This window comes from Salvelinus fontinalis, chromosome 24 (genome assembly GCF_029448725.1).
Source record: "Salvelinus fontinalis isolate EN_2023a chromosome 24, ASM2944872v1, whole genome shotgun sequence".
Taxonomy (NCBI): Eukaryota; Metazoa; Chordata; class Actinopteri; order Salmoniformes; family Salmonidae; genus Salvelinus; species Salvelinus fontinalis.
The window spans coordinates 26,511,653-26,527,853 of NC_074688.1; the positions used below are offsets into that span (position 1 = coordinate 26,511,653).

Below are 16,201 nucleotides of genomic sequence, written 5' to 3' on the forward strand. Positions count from 1 at the left end.
ATCCGGGCTCTTTGCTGGCCATGGCAGAACACCGACATTCCTGTCTTGCAGGAAATCAGCCATACTGCTCGTTCTATGCGTGGTGGCATTGTCATGCTGGAGGGTCATGTCAGGATGAGCCTGCAGGAAGGGTACCATATGAGGGAGGAGGATGTCTTCCCTGTAACGCATAGCGTTGAGATTGCCTGCAATGACAACAAGCGCAGTCCGATGATGCTGTGACACACCGCGCCAGACCATGACGGACCCTCCACCTCGATCCCACTCCAGAGTACAAGCCTCAGTGTAACGCTCATTCCTTTGATGATAAACACGAATCCGACCATCAGATAAAACAGCGACTCGTCAGTGAAGAGCACTATTTGCCAGTCCTGTCTGATCCAGCGACGGTGGGTTTGTGCCCATAGGCGACGTTGTTGCCGTTGATGTCTGGTGAGGACCTGCCTTACAACAGGCCTACAAGCCCTCAGTCCAGCCTCAGCCTATTGCAGACAGTCTGAGCACTGATGGATGGATTGTGCGTTCCTGGTGTAACTCGGGCTGTTGTTGCCATCCTGTACCTGTCCCGCAGGTGTGATGTTCGGATGTACCGATCCTGTACAGGTGGTCTGCCACTGAGAGGACGATAAGCTCTCCGTCCTGTCTCCCTGTAGCGCTGTCTTAGGCATCTCACAGTACGGACATTGCAATTTATTGCCCTGGCCACATCTGCAGTCCTCATGCCTCCTTGCAGCATGCCTAAGGCACATTCACGCAGATGAGCAGAGACCCTGGGAATCTATATTTTGGTGTTTTTCAGAGTCAGTAGAAAGGCCCCTTTAGTGTCCTAAGTTTTCATAACCGTGACCTTAATTGTCTACCATCTGTAAGCTGTTAGTGTCTTAACGACCGGTCCATAGGTGCATGTTCATTAATTGTTTATGGTTCATTCAACAAGCATGGGAAACAGTGTTTAAACCCTTTATAATGAAGATCTGTGAAGTTATTTGGATTTTAGGGGGTCCTGAAAAAAGGGAATTTTCTTTTTTTGCTGAGTTTATTTCCTATTTAAAAATATTTTTTTTTGAATAAGGCTTGAAATGACTTATGCCTTCTACATATAGTATATTCTAATTATAAAAATAACTATAAGATTTCACCTTAACTGTAAAATACATATTTTCTAAAGGTCTCTTGAGCAAAACATCTGCCCCAATCGCTGCGAACTTCACAGAGCTCTAGTTTGGCTTCCAGAACTCACCTTTCATCTCATATTAAAATCGTGCCCGTCTATGACAAAAATTGTTTAAAATCAATTTGTTTAAAATGATTTTTGATTACTGGCTCTAAATCGATCTCGGATCGCTACTGCGACAAAACCCCTCTCTCCTGCTGCACTATGATGTAAGGATTCCAGGCATATGCGTTGTTATTGGCTGTGATGTAGGGTTCAGCAAGGAGTTGATGGACAGTGGGAAGAGCAAATTAAATACTAGGAGGGACATCCCAGCTTCAAGTGGTGTCAGAATTCACATCCTGCTTCACACAGGCAAAAGAGACCTACTCCTGTGTCGGTGAGAATCAGGGTTATCGTTCAATGCAAACAATTTTGATCTATGTGTCCATAGATCTATTTATAAGCAAAATTCTTAATTTGATTGCTTGGTTAAATCGATTAATTGAGCATACCTGATGCAGTAGAGGTAGAAGCCTGGTCGTCTTCTGGTTGAACCGTCTGTCTGAGAACACGGTCGATCTCCATGACATTCATCCATTGGCTCAGCTCGTTCTTCAGCTCAGCCAATCGCTGCTGAGTAGCGATTTTCTCCCGCGCCAGTCTCTCCATCTCATGCTCGTACTCCTTCTCCTTGCGCTTCAACGTCTGTAAGACACAGCGAGGAAAGGGCTCAGTACAGTTTGAACACGCACCCAGTTATAATGGGGCAATCAAATATTTCAGAGAGAGCCTGCATTTTGATTATAATAAAAAACTTTGAACTGAAGTTTCACGTTCCACACAAGTTCTTCAATAGAACAAGTAATAGGCCGTCATTGTAAATAAGAATTTGTTCTTAACTTCTCTGGGATATGTGGGACGCTAACGTCCCACTTGGCCAAAAGCCAGTAAAAATGCAGAGCGCCAAATTCAAATAAATTACTATAAAAATCAAACTTTCATGAAATCACACATGAAAGATACCAAATTAAAGCTACACTTGTTGTGAATCCAGCCAACATGTCAGAATTCAAATAGGCTTTACGACGAAAGCACACCAAACGATTACGTTAGGTCAGAGCCAAGTCACAGAAAAACAGACATTTTTCCAGCCAAAGAGAGGAGTAACAAAAAGCAGAAAGAGATAAAATTAAATCACTAACCTTTGATGATCTTCATCAGATGACACTCATAGGACTTCATGTTACACAATACATGTATGTTTTGTTCAGTAAAGTTCATATTTATATCCAAAAATAATAGCAAACACTGCTATTATCTGAGGATAGCAAAAGAGTAAACAAAGAGAGAGAAGCATATTTCAAACCTGCAGGCGCGACACAAAACGCAGAAATAAAAATATAATTCATGCCTTACCTTTGACAAGCTTCTGTTGTTGGCACTCCAATATGTCCCATAAACATCACAAATGGTCCTTTTGTTCGATTAATTCCGTCAATATATATCCAAAATGTCCATTTATTTGGCGCGTTTGATCCAGAAAAACACTGGTTCCAACTTGTGCAACATGACTACAAAATATCTCAAAAGTTACCTGTAAACTTTGCCAAAACATTTCAAACTACTTTTGTAATACAACTTCAGGTATTTTTTAACGTAAATAATCGATAAAATTGAAGACGGGATGATCTGTGTTCAATACAGGATTAAAATAAACTGTAGCTAGCTTTCTGGCCTCTAACAAACAGTACACTTCAAGTGACCCTCGTTCAAGATGGCCGTATTTCTTCATTACACAAAGGAAAAAACCTCAACCAATTTCTAGAGACTGTTGACATCCAGTGGAAGCGGTAGGAACTGCAAGAAGGTCAATTAGAAATCTGGTTTCCCAATGAAATATCATTGAAAAGAGTGACCTGAAAAAAACAAAAATCGGAATGGTTTGTCCTCGGGGTTTCGCCTGTTAAATAAGTTCTGTTATTCTGTGAGTATAACAGAAGTTATTTAACAGGCGAAACCCCGAGGACAAACCATTCAGATTTTTGTTTTTTGAGGTCACTCTTTTCCACCCCCCCAATTATTTTTTTATTTTTTTAAATGGCTGGATTCTATTCCAGGTGTCATTGAGTTTACCTAGTCATAATTAAAATCATACATGCCAATGTCATAAACCTCCATTTGCGTTCATGTAAAGTAAAGCTATTCAGACCTGTGTTGTTTTAGCAACAGCCGCGGAACCACATGCATAAACCATTTATCTCTTCTTATCAACTTGACAAACAAGCCACCCCTTAGTGTATTTGTTATGCTGGTCACTTCCTTGTCTGTGACTGTACATCACACAACCAACAATAAAACCAACACTATTTCCTGACCCCATGGTCTCTACTTCATCTGTCAATGTTGAGACAGAGACAGGGCTATATACACACTCTGACCAAGAGATCATTCTCTCTCCCTGTACAGAAACATGTCAAATGTTATGTTACTGTCAAAACCACACCACGGCCACATCCTGAGTGTTTACAACAGTCGATAGATAATGTTTCTTCAGAAGGTCATTGCTGCATCTACTTCACTTCCACGGTAGGCTGAGCTGGATTCCAGAGGAGCAAAGGACAATCCCCTCTGGGAACACTAACTAGTACTCTCGGAGTGTAGTACTACTCTTGTTAGACGCAAGCATCAACATCCTCTTAGAGACTGCTTGGATATGCCTCCTTATGTGGGCCCCTCCCATTTTCCTCTTTGCTCGCCTTGCTAGTCCCCACAAATGTTCTTTCTAAACCACATGGACACTCATTTACTACTCTGAAAGCATTACTCAAAACCATTTCATAGGACTGACAGCAGTCTAAAATAAAGTCTTGGGAGAGCCATTTCCATGTCTGTTGCTTCCTGTGAATGGATGAGCAGAAGCAACAGACATTACCCTACACCATGACCGGGCAGGCAGCATGACTGTGTGAAAGGAAGAACAGACACAGAGAGACCTGGATAGAGGGAAGGAGTACAGAAAGAGGGAGGTGCTGGGCAGTGGCTCTCTGACCCAGTTTATATTTTCCTGGTCAGCTGACAAAGGCCTGACAAAACAGGCTGTAGTGGGCGGGGCAGGTCTGTACGGAGGGAGAGCAGCCAGGACAGAGAGATTATACTGTCGGTCTGCCTGGGAGACAGAAAACAACTAGGAAGAACACCATGATGGAGTCTGCCAGGAAAAGAAACCTTTACATTGACTTTATGAGAGACATAAAGACATTGAGTTTCATTCCCCCTCCTCCAGTGGGTATTGCCCAAACGACTAGGTTCAGAAGACCATGGAATCACAACTAGCCAATCAGGACAAAACTAAGAAGACTAGAATCACGACAAGGCTAACAAGGCTGGACTCATCTATGACTCAGAGCCATAAAGCTGTGTGCTCACAGACCTGGACTTCCTGTATCTGTGTATAATGTAGCTGTGTGTGTGAGACTAGGTACACATACTACATTTGTACAATTTCTATACAGTATGGAAGTATAAACAGATGTAAGGCCAATTGCGGGTCTTCAACCAGGATTAGATAAGATGCTCTGCTGTGCTGTCACTCACACTAACCCAGGACCCTCACACAAGCAAGCACACTGAAACACAACCCCAACCCTATGACCTGTCTAAACCTACATGCATGAACTGCTCCTTACCCTGGAGGGCATATATATATATATAAGATGAGACTGTTGTGCAGTCTAAAGAAGACCAGATCTGTCATTCTGTCTTGATTTAAATGTTAGGGTAGCGTTAAAACGATTAAGACAGCCAGTCTGGTGTCGTTTAAGGCTCTATCAGTCCAGTAGAAGGCGTACTGCTGCAGACTCCCCTGAATGGCTGGTGGTGAGTCACCTATGGTCCTAGACAGACCCCAGAGGGAGGTGTGTCTGTGCCCATCTCATCCAGCAGGTCTGGGTGGTCTTTACCACCAACATAACTATATGAATAATGACAGCACTCTGTCCAATCAGACCGCCCCACTCGTTTTGTTGTCACGGCAACAGCTGAAAACCACCATTGTTTCCATGGCAACATGTCAGGTGATAAGCAGCACATTGTCCCAGTGCGTCAGTTGTACAGCGGTAGAATATTAAAAAGGCATCAGAAACATACATCAGCGACCAAATAAAACACTGCAATAACAAGGTAAAAAAAACAGTTGTAGAACGCAGTCATGAAGCCAACGCTGTAACACGGAGACAGTCATATGTGAATGCGAGTGTGGGGGCATGTCTTTTGCAAGCATGCTCATGAACACACGGTGGAATTCTGGGCCTAGTGCTATGACTCATACAGACAAAGAGAGACAGAGTGAGCGCCCGCGAGAAAGATGCTGTATGTACTACTCTACAAACACCAACTGAACTCGCTCTGGTACAACGACTATGGCCCCACCTCTGTCACTACACCATCTAGTAGCTAGCTGCTTCTAGCCATTTATACACCTCCATCTGCTTGCTATACTAGCTGTAGTTGCCATTCGTATGCACTTGGCTGTTCAATACTGTCCTTGGAGAAAGTCAAAACACTCTGCAAGGCAAGCTGTACTAATACTACCACCTATAACCGTAGTCTACACAAGCAAGGATATCTGCCCCAGCCCCCATTCATGAACAGAGAACACACAGCAACAGCTAGGGTGAGACAAGCTAAGAACAGTGTACCTGAAACAGGCCAAGAACAGCAGATGGATACTACAGAACACATGACAAGAAACCAGAGAAAGCATGGACGCACCTCTTCAGTATCAGCCTGTACTGATCCACCTACTAATACAGTGCATTCGGAAACTATTCAGACCACTTGACTTTTTCCACATTTTATTACGTTACAGCCTTATTCTAAAATGGATTAAATAGATTTTTCCCCCTCAATCTACACACAATACCCCATAATGAAAAAGTAAAAAAACTGGTTTAGACATTTTTGCAAGTGTATAAAAAATAAAAAAACAAATATCACATTTACATAAGTACTCAGACCCTTTACTCAGTACTTTGTTGAAGCACCTTCGGCAGCGATTACAGCCTCGAGTCTTCTTGGGTATGATGCTAAAAGCTTGGCACACCTGTATTTGGGGAGTTTCTCCCATTCTTCTCTGCAGATCCTCTCAAGCTCTGTCAAGTTGGATGGGAAGCGTTGCTGCACAGCTATTTTCAGGTCTCCCCAGAGATGTTTGATCGGGTTCAAGTCCAGGCTCTGGCTGGGCCACTCAAGGACATTGAGACTTGTCCTGAAGTCATTCCTGCGCTGTCTTGGCTGTGTGCTTAGGGTCATTGTCCTGTTGGAAGGTGAACCGTCGCCCAGTCAGGTCCTGAGCGCTCTGGAGCAGATTTTCATCAAGTACCTCTGTACTTTGCTCCGTTCATCTTTCCCCTCAATCCGAACTAGTCTCCCAGTCCCTGCCGCTGAAAAACATTGGTATGGGCCAGGTGATGAGCGGTGCCTGGTTTCCTCCAGACATGACGCTTGGTATTCAGGCCAAAAAGTTCAATCCGACTAGAGCATCTTGTCTCTCGTGGTTAGAGTCCTTTAGGTGCCTTTTGGAAAACTCCAAGCGGGCTGTCATGTGCCTATAACGTCTGACCTGATTGGTGGAGTGCTGCAGAGATAGTTGTCCTTCTGGAAGGTTCTACCATCTCCACATAGGAATTCTGGAGCTCTGTCAGAGTGACCATCAGGTTCTTGTTCACCTACCTGACCAAGGCCCTTCTCCCCCGATTGCTCAGTTTGACCAGGGGGCCAGCTCTAGGAAGAGTATTGGTGGTTTCAAACTACTTCCATTTAAAAATGGAGGCCAGTGTGTTCTTGGGGACGACAATGACACATTACACCTTCAGGCTGTGTAAGGGCTATTTGACCACGAAGGAGTGATGAAGTGCTGCATCAGATGACCTGGCCTCCAGAATCACCTGACCTCAACCCATTTTAGATGGTTTGGGATAAGTTGGACCGCAGAGTGAAGGAAAAGCAGCCAACAAGTGCTCAGCATATGTGAGAAATCCTTCAAGACTGTTGGAAAAGCATTCCAGGTGAAGCTGGTTGAGAGAAAGCTTTGCATACGCTTGGCAATCAAGACAGAGGGTGGCAACTTTGAAAAATCTCAAATATATTGTTTTTTGTTTAACCCATTTTTGGCCACTACATGATTCCATATGTGTTATTTCATAGTTGTAGAACAATGTAGAAAATAGTCAAAACAAAAGAAAAACCCTGGAATGAGTATGTGTGTCCAAACTTTTGACTGGTACTATGTGTGTGAGAAAGAAAGGTCTGAATACTTTCTGAATACACTGTAAGTCCCTACCATCCTTAGAAACACTGAAAAGAGCCCTGCAGCTACGACAAGGCAGTGCACGCTACGACGACGGAAGAGGGGGAGAAAGGGATATGAGGTTACAATTAGCTTTTGTTTCATTCGCACGTGACAAACATGACTCCCTCCCTTCCCCCGCCTTTCCTTAGAGGAGTAGTGGGGCCTCGTTTAGATCTGTTTGTGTGAAAGAAAGTAGAGCAGGTTTCACTGTGCCGTGTGTGGGTATAAACACAGCTCAGGCGGAATGACATGCAATGCGGGTGCTGAGCACATGGCCCCGCAGAGAGAGGAGACCGAGGAGGAGGGAGAGTAGAGGGGGAGGAGGGAGCAGCCAGGCTGTACTCACTGAATCACTTTTGCAGCACAGCGGAGACAGATAGCGCTAGGCTAGCCTAAGCTAGATAGCGTGAGCAGCAGGCAGCCAACAACATTGCAGACAAGCTACTCCTTCAGTGCAAGGCGCTTGGTAATTAGCCTGGGGGACACCGGTCTTTTCACTAGCGTTTGTTGTGATCATCAGTAACCGTAAACCTGTGTGTTGTCTTCTCTCTAGATCCCAAGTTGGAATAGAAAACTTCAAGTGGCTCTAGGCAAAAACAACAAAGGAGTCACTTTTTTGTGGAAAATACCTACTTTAGGGTGTGTGTGAGCAAGCGCTGTGTGCGTGCATCTGTGTTCAAACTGGGTGGGAAGTGGCCTAATTTGAGAGTTCTTGCCATGTAATGGGTTATACAGTCGTAGTGTTCCAGACCTTGCTGCAGTGTTGTCAGTCACTATGAGGAAGAGTTGCTGAGGACGAAAGGCCACTATCAAAATCCTTATCAATCTTTGACTGGCACTGTACTTTGCTAGAATGAGAGCACCATGAACAATACAAACATTGCAGACAGCAACTGTGCCCTCTCACCTCCTCAGCGGTTGGCAGGGGATGGAGTGGTAATTACCGGCTGTGTGGAACTGAACTGGAAACACACTTCTCTAACATCCGTTTTATGCAACCTGTGAGTCGAAATGTACTTTATACACAGACAGAGCTGGAGGAAATGACACAACATTTAAGATTGCTGTGACAGCTTGGCTAAAGGAACAGTACGTTTTCGTAAAACCGAAGAGAGCAGAACAATTCTGTTGCTCTTGAAAATTCATGGCTCAAACCTAACCAAGATGCGGCTTCAACACTGCAATAACAATGCTTCAAAACAGAAGATACTGAAGGCTCAGTCCCAAATGGCCCTCTATTCCCTATATAGTGCACTAATAGAATATGCCATTTAGAAGACTCTTTTATCCAAAGCGACTTAGTCATGTGTGCATACATTTTCATATGGGTGACCCCAGGGGGAATCGAACCCACAACCCTTGGCGTTGCAAGCACCTTGCTACCAACTGAGCCACACAGGACTACCAGGGAATACTTTTGACCAGGTCCCATAGTAGCTCTGGTCAAAAGTAGTGTACTATATAGGGAACAAGGTGTAATTTGGGGGACACACCTAAGTTTGCCTTGAGGACCTGCCTACATTACCTCAACAAGTAGCCTCATTTGAGTCTAAATCAACACCAACAAAGAATTTCCAAAGTGCCCCGAGTTGCCCCGAGGTTCAGACCCCTTTCAGTTGGTCTCCTAGTAAATAGCATTAATGTTCAGCCAGGGTTAATTCCCCTCTGTGTTAAACCACTTACAGATGGAATAGGAGCTGACCAAGGAACAAACACACAAACCCCAATGAGGACAGACCGGTGGAAGTAATATTTCACTATTCCAGCTTGGGTCAAAGCTCACACCCTCACGCCTGAGCCAAAAACACAATCCTCAAAACACACTGTCTGACTGTCCCAATAATATGTGATGGGATCTGGGGCTACTTTGAAAGGACGTGTCTTTCAGAATCAGAAATGACCAACTAGGTGACCCACTTCAGTATTATAGAGACTTCTTTTTATGACGTAAATCCTTACAAATAAAACACTTCAAATCCTGTGATTTCCTCTAAATAGAAAACAGTTTTTTCTCCTTTAGACTGAATGAATTATAAATGTCAAAACTGAAATTGTTGAGTCAAAGAATTGGATTTTAACTAGGTTAAAATCTCTGCCTGTGACAAACTCAAAACATGAGCTACTCTTAAAAACAGAGAAATGATCATATTTGCTAAATCAATTACTTTGTATTATAATATATAATTTGTAGTGGACATGAGCAGCTTCCCCACCACATGGAAAAGCACATTTGCCCTCCAACACACAGCTCTTCTGCATTCCAAACAGGTTCCTTCAGAGTTGTTCTGCCGCCAGTGAAATCTAATAGGCTGGTTAAAACGAGCCTGGTGTTTACGCGTGTCCCCTCCCTCCCTTTTCACCCTCCCTCTTTCCCTTCAGTTAGTGGCTAGCTAAGCCTCCCTCCCAGGCAGTTCCAGGAGAGGAGCTAGCTAGCTCTAGCACTGAGCTGTGGCTGTAGCTGTGGGCTGGGCGAAGAGGAGGGCCCATCACGGGGTGATGTCATATAGCTCTGGCTAGCCATGTGCTCTCTGCTCATGTGGCCCTGTGAGCAGAGTGAGGCAGGATGGAGGGAGGGATGAAAGAAGAGGGAGGAGCCCCAGTGCTGAGCACGCCAGCATTTAAGAGTCCCAGCCATGGCGCAGCATAGAGTACAAAGCCGCTCAATCTCACACACGACAGCAGCAAATAGGTCAGATAGAGAAACACATCCCACGCTAGACAGCACAGACCACATTGTAGGAAGTCGTAAAATCAAAAAATATAGCGTAACACATTGGACAACAAACTACTGTAGGAAAAAGTATTGAGAAAAACAAACCGAGAAGCACGCGGAAGTAAAAAATCTGTTTGCAAGCAGCAGCATCTTTGAAACATTACACACCAATGTTGGTTTAGATACTACAAGAATCCCACTAACACGTGATGCAGGCAGGCAGCCTTATATTCAAGTTCCTCGTTCGGTTTGGTCTCGCTAGCTTACCCACTCTGCCACTTCTATGAAAGGAGGAAGAAATTAAACAGAAGTGTGATTTGACTTCTCAGCAGAGTGGCTGTTGGTGAGAAGTAGCCTCACAGTGATACTAAACTCAGTGCAAAACAAGAGACATGCTCTGATAAGACACCCGGCCTGCAGATAAGAGTCTGTATTCATAAAGCGTATCCTAGTAGGAGTGCTGATCTAGGATCAAGTCCCTTCTGACCAAAATAAATCTTATTCATTATGATCCAAAAGGCTAAACTGATCCAAGATCAGCACTCCTACCCAGGAGGCCATGTTGTTCAACAAAGATGACAGACACACAGGGCTGCCAGCATCACTGTTCAAAGATGAATCAAATGAAAAGTAATCCTCTGGCCAAATCCTCTTATTCAACCTCTCTGGTCTGGTCCTCATTGGTCACATTAGCAGACCACACTGACGCTATGCTGCCCCTAGCCTAAATAACAAAAAAGGTTGGAGGGGATCAGGAAGGAGCATGCGGGGAGAGAGGCGAGTGCTGTCGGGAAACGTGTCTTCCCTGCACCGTACTGTCCATGTCTGAACGACAGCGATCACACGCTGTACTTTTAAACACCCCTCAATCTCCTTTTCTTCTCACCCCTCCCTCACTCTCCCCCAACCCACCACTATTGGAGCTCAACCAATAACAATTAGGGAAGAGAACTGCGTGACTCAGCACGACTTCTACTACTCAACTGTTACCAAGAAGAGAGGCCCGCTCGTCTATCAGGAACCCCTGGCCTCAGTCTGACGTCCATAGATGAGTACTGAGAAGGAGCCGCTTACAGTAAACTGATGAATAAAGGGAAGACCAGAGAATGTGGGCGTGTTGTAGCACTGGCAACATGAAGCAACTACACACATTTTGGCCTATGTCATATACTTATAACTTCAAAGTCATTCAAAATATTTTAACCAGTATTTCGGGCATGCAAACGTGCATTATTTAAGCTGGAAATAAACTCAAATCTCCCCCATCCAAAAAAACTAATTCTGATTTCCCTCTTCACTAAATAAGCTCAAGCTAAATTCCTACGGCTAAAAATGGAGACTGCCCTGCAGTGCAAATACATCAAGAGTGGAAAATGTCTGTAGTTGTTTGTTTCCCGGCCGGTACATGTGCTTTAAATACACCCTAAATCCAGCTTGGCTGTCGAGAAGGGGTGGGGGTGCTGGGTCAGTCTGCTAGTCGAGCACGACACACTAGAGGGAGGCAGGGGAGGAGGGAGATTGGGTGACATGAGTTCTGTGGACCCACACTGCCCTAGTTTCCCGCTCTCCTAGCCCTGCCTCCCAGGGAGTAAAACCCACCGCTGCCATCAACACACAGGATCAGATCCTCACCAGCAGAGGATAGGGGGGTGTGTGTACAGTACCAGTCAAAAGTTTGGACACCTACTCATGTTTTTTTCTTTATTTTGACTATATTCTAAAATTGTAGAATAACAGTGAAGACATCAAAACTATGAAAATCACACATATGGAATCATGTAGTAACCCCCCCCCCAAAAAAAGTTTTAAACAAATCAAAATAAACTCAGCAAAAAAAGAAAAACGTCCTCTGTCAACTACGTTTAATTTTCAGCAAACATCTGTAAATATTTGTATGAAAAAAAGATTTAACAACGGCGACAAACTGAACAAGTTCCACAGATAAATTCTGCCCTGTGCAACTGGGTCCTGGACTTCGACAGGCCACCCCCAGGTGGTGAGGGTAGGAAACAACATCTCCATCCCACTGATCCTCAACACTGGGGCCCCACAAGGGTGCCTTCTCAGCCCTCTCCTGTACTCCCTGTTCACCCATGACCGCGTGGCCATGCACGCCTCCAACTCAATTATCAAGTTTGCAGATGATGCTACAGTGGTAGGCCTGATTACCAACAATGACGAGAAGGCCTCCAGGGAGGAGGAGGTGAGGGCCCTCGGAGTGTGGTGTCAGGAAAATAACCTCTCACTCATCGTCAACAAAAGAAAGGAGATGATCGTGGACTTCAGGAAACAGCAGAGGGAGCAGCTTCCTATCCACATCGACGGGACAGTAGTGGAGAAGGTGGAAAGTTAAGTTCCTCGGCGTACACATCACGGACAAACTGAAATGGTCCACCCACACAGACAGCGTGGTGAAGAAGGCGCAATAGCGCCTCAACAACCTCAGGAGGCTAAAGAAATTTGGCTTAACACTTAAAACCCTCAAACTTTTACAGATGCACAATCAAGAGCATCCGTCAGGCTGTATCACCGCCTGGTATGGCAACTGCTCCGCCCACAACCGTAAGGCTCTCCAGAGGGTAGTGAGGTCTGCACAAAGCATAACCGGGGCCAAACTACCTGCCCTCCAGGACACCTACACCACCCGATGTCACAGGAAGGCCATAAAGATCATCAAGGACAACAACCACCCGAGCCACTGCCTGTTCACCCCGCTATCATCCAGAAGGTGAGGTCAGTACAGGTGCATCAAAGCGGGGACCGAGAAACTGAAAAACAGCTTCTATCTCAAGGCCATCAGACTGTTAAACAGCCACCACTAACATTGAGTGGCTGCTGCCAACATACTGACTCAAATCTCTAGTCACTTTAATAATAAAAAAATTGGATGTAATAAACGTATCACTAGTTACTTTAAACAATCCCACTTTATATAATATTTACATACCCTACATACTCATCTCATATGTATATACTGTACTCTATACCATCTACTGTATCTTGCCTACGCCGCACGGCCATCGCTCATCCATATATACATATTCATTCCTTTACACTTGTGTGTATAAGGTAGTTGTTGTGGAATTGTTAGATTACTTGTTATATATTACTGCACGGTGGGAACTAGAAGCACAAGCATTTCGCTACACTCGCATTAACATCTGCTAGCCATGTGTGTGACCAATAAAATTCGATACATGACTAACAGAAATTGAATAATGTGTCCCTGAACAAAGGGGGGAGGTAAAAATCAAAAGTAACAGTCAGTATCTGGTGTGGCCACCAGCTGCATTAAGTACTGCAGTGCATCTCCTCCTCATGGACTGTACCAGATTTGCCAGTTCTTGCTGTGAAATGCCACAGAGGATGATCAGCTGTTCATCCGGTCTCCCTGTAGCGCTGTCTTAGGCGTCTCACAGTACAGACATTGCAATTTATTGCCCTGGCCACATCTGCAGTCCTCATGCCTCCTTGCAGCATGCCTAAGGCACGTTCATACAGATGAGCAGGGACCCTGGGAATCTTTCTTTTGGTGTTTTTCAGAGTCAGTAGAAAGGCCTCTTTAGTGTCCTAAGTTTTCATAACTGTAACCTTAATTGCCTACCGTCTGTAAGCTGTTAGTGTCTTAACGACCGTTCCACAGGTGCATGTTCATTAATTGTTTATGGTTAATTGATTAAGCATGGTAAACAGTGTTTAAACCCTTTACAATGAAGATCTGTGAAGTTATTTGGATTTTTTACAAATTATCTTTGAAAGACAGGGTCCTGAAAAAGGGATATTTCTTTTTTTGGTGAGTTAATATTTTATATTTGAGATTCTTCAATGTAGCCACCCTTTGCTTTGATGACAGCTTTGCACACTCTTGGCATCCTCTCAACCAGCTTCATGAGGTAGTCATCTGGAATGCATTTCAATTAAACAGGTGTGCCTTGTTAATTTGTGGAATTTCTATGCTTCTTAATGCGTTTGAGCCAATCAAGGTAGGGGTGGTATACAGAAGATGGTATTTTACCAAATAGGGCCAGGTCCATATTATGGCAGGGTAGCCTAGTGATTAGAGCGTTGGGCTAGTAACCGAAAGGTTGCAAGTTCAAATCCCCGAGCTGACAAGGTACAAATCTGTCGTTCTGCCCCTGAACAAGGCAGTTAACCCACTGTTCCTAGGCCGTCATTGAAAAATAAGAGTTTGTTCTTAACTGACTTGCCTAGTTAAATAAAGGTTAAATGTAAGTCGCTCTGGATAAGAGCGTCTGCTAAAATGACTTAAAAATGGCAGGAACAGCTCAAATAAGCAAAGACAAACGACAGTCCATCATGACTTTAAGACATGAAGGTCAGTCAATGCGGAAAATTAAGAACTTTGAAAATATCTTCAAGTGCAGTCACAAAACCCATCAAGCGCTATGATGAAACTGGCTCTCATGAGGCCCACAACAGGAAAGGAAGACTCAGAGTTACCTCTGCTGCAGAGGATAAGTTCATTAGAGTTACCAAATTCAGATTGCAGCCCAAATAAATGCTACAGAGTTCAAGTAACAGACACATCTCAACATCAACTGTTCAGAGGAGACCGCATGAAATCAGGCTTTCAATGTCGAATTGCTGCAAAGAAACCACTACTAAAGGACACCAATAATAAGAAGAGACTTGCTTGGGCCAAGAAACACGAGCAAAGGACATTAGACTGGCGGAAATCTGTCCTTTGGTCTGACAAGAAAAAAATTAGATTATTCGGTTCCAACCGCCGTATCTTTGTGAGACGCAGAGCAGGTGAACGGATGATCTCCTGCACGTGTGGTTCCCACCGTGAAGCATGGAGGTCGTGGTGTGATGGTCCTTTGCTGGTGACCCTGTCTGATATATTTAGAATTCAAGGCACACTTAACCAGCATGGCTACAACAGCAGTCGGCTGCGATACGCCATGCCATCTGGTTTGCACTTAGTGGGAATATCATTTGTTTTTTTAACAGGACAATGACACGTTCAGGCTGTGTAAGGGCTATTTGACCAAGAAGGAGAGTAATGAAGTGCTGCATCAGATGACCTGGCCTCCAGAATCACCTGACCTCAACCCAATTGAGATGGTTTGGGATGAGTTGGACCACAGAGTGAAGGAAAAGCAGCCAACAAGTGCTCAGCATATGTGAGAAATCCTTCAAGACTGTTGGAAAGCATTCCAGGTGAAGCTGGTTGAGAGAATGCCAAGAATGTGCAAAGCCGTCATCAAGGCAAAGGGTGGCTACTTTGAAGAATCTAAAATATATTTAGATTTTTATAACACTTTTTTGGTTACTACATGATTCCATATGTTATTTCATAGTTTTGATGTCTTCACTATTATTCGACAATCTAAAAACTATTACAAATAAAGAAAACCCTTGAATGAGTATGTGTGTCCAAACTTCTGACTAATACTGCATATATTCTGAATAAGCACACACAGCGAACATAGCAACGGGAACTATCACATCACTCCTGAGTTAAATAGGTTTGTTCAAGACCTTTGTACACCAGTCACCTGCTCGCACATAGCTTTCGATATACTACCTGCCTGTATCACACATAATTGAACCACTTACAGTCATTCCTTTTCAACCACAAAAGTCTATTAAAAGGTTTTAATCACATAAAAATAATCTAAATAAAAGCGTATATAAAATAGTATCTTTAATAATCTTTCAAAAGGGTTTTAATGAACTCTTGGTACATTTTGGAGGCTCTGGTCTGCCTATAACCCAGGTAGAAGTGCATATCCAAACAGTTTAGCCTTCTGCTAGAGACTAGAAACTCCCTTCCCTCCCCAGTACTCACCTGGACTAACCTGACCAGACCTAATGACATTGCCAAGAACACCAAGGACCTAAGGATATACAAAGCAGCTCCAATAATAGCCTAGTGGCACTAAAACAAATAAGAATTGTTATCATCTTAGTTAATCTGAAATGAATTGCCGTTATACCAATTTTGTCCCAGACAGTT

At 44.0% G+C, this 16,201-nt stretch overlaps 1 protein-coding gene across 2 annotated transcripts in view; it reads right to left on the reverse strand.

The window, feature by feature from the left end:
• Positions 1 to 16,201, reverse strand: part of LOC129822573 (max-binding protein MNT-like) — a 30,122-nt gene that overhangs the window by 3,884 nt on the left and 10,037 nt on the right. For both annotated transcript variants that reach the window (XM_055880912.1, XM_055880911.1), the window contains one exon: positions 1,669 to 1,861. In XM_055880912.1, the coding sequence (XP_055736887.1) occupies positions 1,669 to 1,861 (193 nt within the window). The remainder of the gene's footprint in view (positions 1 to 1,668; positions 1,862 to 16,201) is intronic.